Source organism: Anas platyrhynchos, chromosome 6, assembly GCF_047663525.1.
Source record: "Anas platyrhynchos isolate ZD024472 breed Pekin duck chromosome 6, IASCAAS_PekinDuck_T2T, whole genome shotgun sequence".
In the NCBI taxonomy this organism is placed as follows: Eukaryota; Metazoa; Chordata; class Aves; order Anseriformes; family Anatidae; genus Anas; species Anas platyrhynchos.
The window spans coordinates 31,872,647-31,882,500 of record NC_092592.1 but is presented as its reverse complement, the minus strand read 5'-3'; the positions used below and the strand labels follow the sequence as shown (position 1 = coordinate 31,882,500).

General features: G+C 35.4%; 1 protein-coding gene across 6 annotated transcripts in view; it reads right to left on the bottom strand.

Moving 5' to 3' along the window:
- VTI1A (vesicle transport through interaction with t-SNAREs 1A) overlaps positions 1-9,854 on the bottom strand; it is a 280,750-nt gene that overhangs the window by 217,249 nt on the left and 53,647 nt on the right. For 3 of the 6 annotated variants that reach the window (XM_027460600.3, XM_021268815.4, XM_021268814.4), the window contains exons 4-5: positions 9,528-9,605; positions 3,164-3,184 (exon numbers count right to left, since the gene is read on the bottom strand). In XM_027460600.3, the coding sequence (XP_027316401.1) occupies positions 3,164-3,184; positions 9,528-9,605 (99 nt within the window). The remainder of the gene's footprint in view (positions 1-3,163; positions 3,185-9,527; positions 9,606-9,854) is intronic. The other 3 variants (XM_027460601.3, XM_005014454.6, XM_005014453.5) reach the window with 1 other exon arrangement.

Sequence of the window (9,854 nt, the reverse complement as noted above, 5' to 3'; positions counted from 1 at the left end):
AAAGGCACCTTCTCATAACATCTTCTGGTTCCTCTCCATTGCTCATTAGGCAAAAAAAAAAAAAGCACATGTAAGCCTTCAGTGTCTTTCTCCAAATATGGCCACCCCCCACCCCCCCAAAAAAAAAAAAAATAAAGAACTATTAGTGTTAAATTCTCTAAATTTTGTGGAAAAAAAATAAATCAGAATCCTAACACTATTACACAGTATCTCTCAAGAAAGAGAAGAAGAAGTGGGAGAGATGCTGGGGGGGGGGGGGGGGGAGCAAAGGAGTTTAGAGGATAACAATCCTAAAAGTAACACAGGAGATTTAACAAAAAAAAAAAAAAAAAAAAAAGAGACAGAGACAGAGTGGGCACAAGGACCAGAATATTATAATTGCAGAACAGATGCATAGTGCTGTAGTGGTATACTAAAAATTAAAAGGCTAGACTGCTATGCTATGGAAGAGGGGGGAAACAATCAGATTTCACATTGCAGTGCAGAAGAGCTACCCAATAAAAAGAATTATCATGTAGTTGTATATTTTTTTATATACTATATAAGCCACAATTCATCTCAAAAGTAAGTCGTAAGCCCACAGATCAGTTCAGTCCTACTGTGAGCAATTAGAATACTAAAGCACGGCGAACTCAGTGCTAACATTAACTCAGAGCAGTTTCTTACCTGATTTCAGACCCTTTCCACCAAAACCATACTATAATGAAACCTAGTTTTTATTACAAATGATGGTGTTATTTACATGGTTTGGCTTTGGAGGCACACAGCCCTTTGGTCAGGAAATGTGTGCCCTGCAGTAGCAGCTGATGCTTTCAACTGCTCCCCACCCCTCCCCAAACTCCTTCTCCCACAGTATCCCGTGCTCCCAGAGAGGTGGGTAGTGAGGTGATTCAGTGCGTCTTGCAGCTTCAGAAACAGCTTCTATCTGGAGTTATATAAGGAAGTTTTGCAAAGTGGCATGCTATCACTAGAGATTTTGTCATTCCATGTGGGCTGGATTCAAACTGAGATCTCAGGAGCTCAAAAGACAGAGCGGCACAGCCTCCATGCAATCCCGTGTACGGTGTGTGTGCCAGAATAGAGCCCGGTAATGAGAGGAAGCGTAGGTTTTATTAACAAACAGTATGGCAAACCACAATTTCTTTTAAGATCTGTTCATACCTCCTTAGGAGAACTATAATTGGGGATGCCTTGATGTTTCACTATGCGATGAGTTAAGAATTATGCCTGAGTCACCACACTAGCCTTCATTTAAGTTTGAATGTGCATTTTGCACTCAGTGTAAAAACACCATTGCAATTACAGCCTATCCAACACATAGTGGGTCTTTAAGTAGAAGAGAACAGAACGCTAACAATAGTTTTCTAAATTATTTTTCTCTACCTGTTCAGTTTTGATCTAGATAAAATGATAAATCCATTTATTTAGATTGCTTTGCTGCTGCTCTTCCAATATACAGAGAAAGTAACTTCTGATGCTAACAAGGAAAAAAAGAAAATACTAGAAGCAACGTCAAAAAATGACAGAGTAATTATAAGCTCCTAAATGTATGCCTGAGTTCAGTATAGCTCCCAAATCCAAGCCCTGTGCAGTAACATTCTGAATTTTCTTGTTTGCCTGCACAGCTATTTCAAAAAGAAGAGTAGTTAAGTAGCAGCTTTGTTCTTCATATCTGATTAAATTTTCAGAATAATTTACAAATTAGGAATCTGTACGTTTATAAAACTATAATCACTGTTTGCAAGCAAAAATGATCCTAGTATATTATTTTACAAAAGCACAGAAGCAGACGTGCAGGTGTTGTTAAAGGGTTGGACAAATGAGTCTTGTTCTTCTGAAAGTAATCTCGGAAATCAGGCTGTACAAACCCTTGCAACAATATTGTCATCTGTTTAAATACTGGGACTATTGGGGAGGGGAACTCAGCAGTGGTGGGAGGGCTTTCATGTGGTTACATGTTTATTTTATTTTTTTTCTGCTGTTTTACACTGTAGCTTTAACATATTAATATCAGCTCCACAAGAAGAAGGAAAAATAAAGCATTCAGGGAACTGCTGAAAGAATCTTTATATCACAAATATCTTACTGTTTCTAAGAATTCCCTGTAATTGCCCTTAATCTGGTTACTTTACAATTCTTTGTCATCCCCATTTCTAAAACTTACAAATCCTTTTCTCCAGAGCTCAGAATTCATTACTGTTTCAAAAAGATGATACCAGACAAATATGTGATGTTAAAATAGTCGTGCTTCTAAATATATTTATTCAAATACTTCACTGGTTCAAACTCCCCATATGAAATCCTTCAAAAATCTGACCCATAAGTAATCCTGACTTTATTGAAACCTTGGTTTTGGCAGCTATCAGGAAACAATAAATTAAAAAAAAACAACAACAACAACAACAAAAAAACAGTTCAGATACCTGTTTTGCTACAGCAATAACAGAGGATATTAATTTCAGAAAATATACTGAAACATTTGAGGAACTGACCATTAAAACAGACTTCTCCCTCTAAATATTTATGAGTCATTTTATAACTGGAAGAAAGGTGTTCTGGAATACTGATCTCTAGTGTTACACCTACAGATCTACAGCATGCACAAATAAATAATAAATATTGATATGCGTGCGTAGGTCTACCTGTACTGTATTTTCAGTGGGTATACAATATCCACTGTAATACACAAGCTGCTTCAGTACCTCACACCAAACATTACAAAATACTGTGTAATTCTTACAGTGTTTCAGCACAGGTTTTAACCAAAGCAATGCTTTCACTTTCAATACCAGTGTACAAATGTATTTATTCTATCAAAGATTTTTGTGATGCAAACAAGATTATTACTGTACCTGATTTGATCATGCTATTCTAACAAAGATCAAATAATAGGTTTTCCTTTTTTTTCCTCTTCTTTTTCTAGTGCCTTTAAAAAATCTGCTATCAAAGAATGTTAATTTCTATGGTTTGATCTAGAGATTCCTATGTAAGTATACAATTATTAGGAAAAAAGAGGCACAACAGTGAATATTTTAAAGCAATGTAATCAATATTTTTGCTTTGTGTAGATTTCCCTGCAACAATGAACAAAAAGATCTACTTCAGATTTAGAAACTCAGCTTTAAAGGGAAAGCTAGACAACAAAAAGCAAGAAAGTACTCACCTCTTCACGTAATTTTATCAACTGCAACATGAACGCACAAAAAAGATAAAAAGGAAAGAAATGGCAGGAAAGAAAGATCAGTTGTGTGACAGGATACAGAATTAACATTGACAATTTATCTGTTTACATGTTTAGCATTTAAAAATCACAGACAAACACATTAAAAGAACCTAAACATAGACTACATGCAGAGTTTTTTGAACGAATAAAGATCACTTTCTCACACTGTCACATTAAACAAAGAGAATAGTGTGAAATTCTCTTTTAAACCACATCTAAGACACCATCATGAAATAAAGGGGAATGACTTCATAGAAGTCTATATTATAAAGAAAAAAAACAAGTTTACTATTCCTCTCCTCGAAGATTGTACAGCTGAAGTGGTTTTGTATATACAAGTTTTCAGAATGTTTTCTGTATATTTTAGTTGTGACAACTGATTTCTTATTTTACTAGCAGATCTAACTTATTAATAGATGACTGCATCTTTATAGCATGTCACTAGTACTCCAATTTTTATATACCTTAGTTTGAATCTGACTATATTATCTATTTTTATTATTGAACCTCAAATGGAAACACTTTTTCAGGTTAAAAAAAAGCAGCTTAGTTAAATGACTCAGAATTATGTTTTTATTGCACAGCATATTTAATAATAGACAAAGGAACGGGGAACAAGATGAAACAGATTTCCCGCAGAAAAGACCCATTGCAGGCTCTTAATCCTAGACCACTATACAGTGTATGAATACACACACAGTGTATGTGTGTATACTTATACACTATAGACATTCATGTTTATCAATTTATGCTTGTAAATCAATGCAGTCTAATTCTACTAATAATATTGCTCTGACAGGTTTCCTATTAAACTAAATAAAAACCAGTGTGAATATCAAGCTATGTTGTAACATCCTCTCCATTTACAGAGATATATTATTTGTACTGGAACAAAAAGTACAATTACTCACAACAAATGTCTGCGTAAGAGTGGCTCTTTATGAAAAAATTACAGTTCTCTCACCGATTCCAGTTGAATTCGAAATTATAACAGCTACATCATTATCTCATTTTATGCAGATACTTCACCTACAGTTTCATAACCCTAATTTTCAACACGTGTGTAAGCTGAGAATGTTTACTACTTATGAAGTCTCTCCAGCCGGGAGGAAACAAAAGCATTTCCACGATTCTCTATTGTTTCATATGGCTCGCCTGAACCAAACACCCGCCTCACCCCAAAATGGACAAAAAACCTCTAACTACGTGTAATTGGGAGGGCTACTACTGCACCAAGTCGAGCTGAGACAGCTCCTCAGCGCCCAGCTAAAGGAACTTTGCTAGAATTTGGTATAAAGAAAACAGCACTGTCCACCAAACTGGTTCTTAAATTCAAATGCTTGGCCTATCATAAATTGGTCTCTTTCTCCAGTTCTTCCCCCCCTTTTTTCCCCAAAAAGGCAAACATTAAGGCTCTTTAGAAAGAGACGATCTGGGAGTTGATCGCATAGCTATCTTTTCTTTCTGAGGCCACCATTCTTCAGTTGGCTATGATACTTAAAGGGCCAAAGTTTAAAACTACTCTCCCGCAATAGAGTCCATTTGGGCATGCCACCCTGCTATAATCAGTGAGGGTTTGAAAATGCTGCACATTTGTTTTTTCAATAGGTCCCAAACAAAAATGTTCTATCTTGTTTGTGCTGCATGGCTGAATTTAAGCTCTGCATAGGATTTGCAGCTAAGCTAAGTAATGGGAGAAGGTTTTCTTTTTCTTTCTTTCCTTCTTTTTTTATTTTATTTTTTTTACATTGGCTGAAAGATATTCATTCAAATTAACAAAAGATGTATTTTTCCCCCATTTAACAATGCATTTGATGAAAATGCGTTACCTTTACTTTTCTATTTTTAAACATTTTCTGGTATTTTTATCGTGCTTGCCGCTCAACTGTAAACTGCACTAAGCTGTGTGCAGCCACCATTTTAGGTTATGATAATCAGCATATTTTTGAAACAAAGATTTTTTTTTTCAATACAGAATTCGATACAAGAGGTAATCTGTTCCTTTGTAGGCTAAAAAAAAATCTGGTTTACGCTGGTTTGAACCAGTGGAATCTCTTGTGGCTAAGCCTTCTGCTGTGACTAAAATCAAAACTGCGCCGCAGAGAGCGAGCGAGATTGTGTGTATGTGTGTGTATGTGCGTGTGTGTGCCCGTGTGTCTGTGAGGCACACCACGTGATGCAGAAAACTACCGAATTTTTTTTTTTAAAAAGCTGATAACGCTACTGCCGTCTCTGTCCGCATATAGATAACGAATAAATGCTGAACTCTATTAAACGCCCTTTACACATTATCGTGGGTCGAACACACAATTTTCTGAACTTATGATGACAGTCTATTTATTTTGCTATAAACCCTCGGCATGTAACGAACAGATTTGTGTCTGGTAATGATCTGCTCTGCCAGGGCTATATGAAATGATACCGACCTTCTTTAGATCTTGGGGAATTAAATTGACCAACTTCACCCCCTGGTCTGTAGCTGAAGTTTGACACACTTTATGCACAGCAAGCCCAAATCTAATATTATCAGAACTTTGTAGTCAGAAATTAAGTAGCCACAAAATATTTGTTCGCCACAAATCACATATGCAGTGTATGTGCATATGGACACATAATTTAACCTAATGTGAATTTACTTAAGCACATTAATTAACATAGTTGTGGAAGAGAAAGGAACAGTAAAATATTTCAAGAAAGTTGGTAACAGGGTACCTGACACTATTTTGGTAGAGAGGGATTTCTGATTTAACCCAATGCACACTTAGTAAAACACATAGAAATCACCGCATAAAACCAGCTCTGTGATTATTGAAGTGAAGCCACAACTTTAAGTAGCGTATCACTGCACTGAAAAGCTCAACAACTTTCACGGGATTTGATGATCATTGAAGTCTTATTTGTCATTCTGGCCAGCAAAGTAATAGAGCCCATTTAAGACCACTTCTAGAAAATAAGTAACAAGCTGATTCACATGGGTTTTTGGCGTTGTTCTTTTTGTTTGTTTTTGATGGGAGAAGGGATGTCTCCTGATTCTGCACCTCTGCATGTGCCTCACCTGACCACATCCACCAGATATATTTCAGAGGGAATTAACGTACACTAAGCAATGACTTCATTAAACACTAAAAGAATTAAGAGGTTTGTATCGCTTATTAAACAACAACGCATTTACTTTAAATGAAGTTTTGATTAGCAAAATTGTATGATTTTCACAACCTCTTATAAGAAGTTTCTGTATGCGTTATCTAATAAAGTCAGTTAACTATTGATATAATCATGATAAGGCAACCATATTCTAAACTGTCATCTACACATGGAAGACATGTAGGGGAACATGAAAAAGAAGAGAAAAGTCCAATCATCATGTGGTAATTCTTCACTCTTTTCTTGTACTTAAATCTTTCTTCTAGGGAGAACAACTGGAAACTCATAACTACGTATTCTACCCTGTTCAGTACAGCTTTCAAGTTGGCTGTGTTTTGCTGTAACTCCACCTTCGAAACTCAACTAAAAAAAACAGAAGTTGAACAAAGCAAAAATTCAAATTGTTTATTTTTCCTGCACTGCCCCATTTATTTCTAGAAACTTGATATATTCACACTAGCCAATATACATTAAGTTCCTTTTGTCTCCTCCCTGCACCAAAAACATTATGCAAACATTCATCACGATGACAAAGACCATACCTTAAATGTACTGCTCATAACTGTATTTCCCTTGGGTAGTGTCCAACTCTAACCAGATATTCAGCATTTCTATTGGCAAATTTTACCAATATCTCAAGATTGCTGTAGGAGCAATTCTGAGCTGGCAACTGTTTTTGTTATTGAGAACTCCATTATCAGAGGAATCCCTCTTCTCATCCCCTCTCCTCTTTTAAAGTTTGGTGACCAAACTGGGAAAGAAAAATCATCATTTTTTGGTTTAACTAATTTAACCTAACCAAAACTGACTGAGAAGTAAGAGACAAAAAAGTACAAAAGTAAAAAAAAAAAGAGAAGTAGTGTGAAAAACAGTAGTGTGAGGGTCAGTCTGAAACATCTTCAAACATTTTATATGCCTGCAAAGTATACTTGATCATACTTTCTTCACCTAGTCCAAGTTTTGTATTAATGTAATAATGCATAGGAGCAAATGTGGGGTAGATCTGGAGTTACTGAGTCAAATATGTTATCATGTTAATTGTATGGTATATACCCAAACCTTGCACTTTATCAGGATGTGCAGCTCTATCCAAATAAACTCAACAAAAGACTGAAGCTTGTACACTAAATGCTTGTTGATTTAACTAAAAGCATAAAACAAATACAAACATGAATCATGATATCTCATATATTGTGCCATTCCAGTAATCAACCATAAACAAATTTCTTTTTAAATATTGGCTTTTACATTTTTAAAAGAAAGATGGGTGTCTCCAGTACGTTGATATTTTGTAGCACACTTCAAGAAAGAAAACAAAGAAATTCAGAACTTTCAAAGATAATGGTTAAAGTTTCAAGTTAGGTTATAAAAAAGGACTTTATTTACTGAAAAGACTAGAAAACCCTTCTGTTTCCCCCTCCCCACCCCCGAATTGCTACCTCCCCTTAAATGTGTTCCATTTAAGAAACAGTCATTTGAAAGAAAAACAATCATGTTGACAAATGCATGGAAGTATCATTTGGTTCCTTAATGTGACCATGTGTCTTCCATCAGGTTTTCAAAAGAGATCACAACTTGCAAAAAGTGCAAGTGAACCCGTTATTTAACCATTCCTTAAAAAGTGAAAATATTTTATTTCATCCCAAATATAAGACACTTTGTTATAAGCATCACATTTGTCCTTTTATGTTTGAATTCACTTATGTTTTCTAGAAACATAAACATAGCAGCACCTTAAAGAAACAAAACAAGAATCTTAACACTTTTACAGGACTGAGTTTACTTCCATGACACACAGCCTGGGAAATTCTTCTCCCTGAAGTTGTCCTTTCTGCAAATATATTATTTAGGGATAAAAAAAAAAAACCCTCTTCCTTTTATTAAAATTGTGGACACCCTCCCTTGCTATAATATCTAAATTTGAAGATTAATATCTTTTACTTTTAACTCCACACATAGATACTACAGCTGCTATACACTGAAGTCTACAGATAAACTGTATACCATGCATAATTTCACTTACATATGTATTACAGTCTATCAGAGATAAAAATTTACACAGCACACTTAAAACACTGCATAATATTAGTGTTTAATGGGGTCTGTGTCTTAAAATTCATTTTATTGGTATAAGCCTCCAAGACTTAGGTTTTTTCTACCCATAGTGAACTTATACTGGGGGTAGAAAATACTAAACATTTTGTAATGTGATTCTGTTTCCTTATTTAATGCTGAATTTATCAAGTAAACATTCAAACAAGCTTCAGTAGCAGTACCAAAATGATTTAAATTCTTTATCTTCAGAAGGGAAAATCTGATATTTATGAAAACTTTCAGCAAACTTCTCAAAATCTACAACTTGGATTTACAGCTGAACTGACTTTCTAAAGAGAAAAAGGGAAATTCAGCATTTACGAAAAGATTGTCAAAGAAGTTTCAGCACCAAAAGAAATATTAACATGTGGGTAAAAGCCCCCTGAATATAATGTTCCCTTTAGAATTTTCAGCAGTCTAGTAGGATCCTCACTGCAGTGTCCAGAACAACAATATGTCTACAAGATTTTTAAAAAGCCTTAGAATTATCGAGCTTTCCTTCATTAAAGAGTTGGATAGCACTCTGCATTCTAGTACAACATACATCATGAAAGCATGCTTTCATTAGTACAACTTGTGTTTTTGGTACAAGAAGAGAAAATCTGTTTAGGGAAGGAATCACACAAGGAAACTGAGTGGGGTACAGCCTAATTCTGAGAGTGCACTTTCATTTGTTTTGCCTGCCAGTGTTGATTTAATTATACTGCATTATTATCAAAGCAGCATTATGTACTTTTTTATTCCTTTTACATGTGTTTGAGGTGAAGACCTTGGCTTTGTCGGCAAACAGCGCGTTTCAAGTTATTTCTTAAGTACTAAATAATAAAGAAAAGAGAAGAAAAGATTTTTTTTAAGATAGCAGACAGTGATCACAAGTTAAAGGGTTAAATGTAAGATCTCCAAGAAACATTTTGAAGTTGATTAAGACCCCAGCTTTGCATTAAACAGTATCACTTCCACATGAGTTGTTGCTAATGCTGTTAAGGAGCAGCTTGAGAAGCCCAGTGTGCCAGTGACCTCCTTCACCCTCCAGCCACCCACTAGGGCTTCTTGATTAGCATCCTACCTGGTTCTCTGAGGAATTCCCGTCATCCCCTAGGAGCTCATTCCGCACCTCATCACTGTAGGCGATCCGTGACCTTTTCTGTAAAACAAAAAGAAAAAAGGGTTAGGAAGTAAAGCTCCAAAGCCATTGGCATCAAGGCTGATCATCTTAAACCTCGAGAGCCCCCTAATGGATACCTATTTGATAAAAAAAAAAATAAATTAAAAATCTGCAAGTAAAAGTTATTAAAAAGTTCTTCAACTGCTGTATTTTGATAAATCAGCATGGAAAAGTCTTAGCATTTCTAAGAGTCACATCCTCAATATTTCATCAATGCAAGAAGTTTAA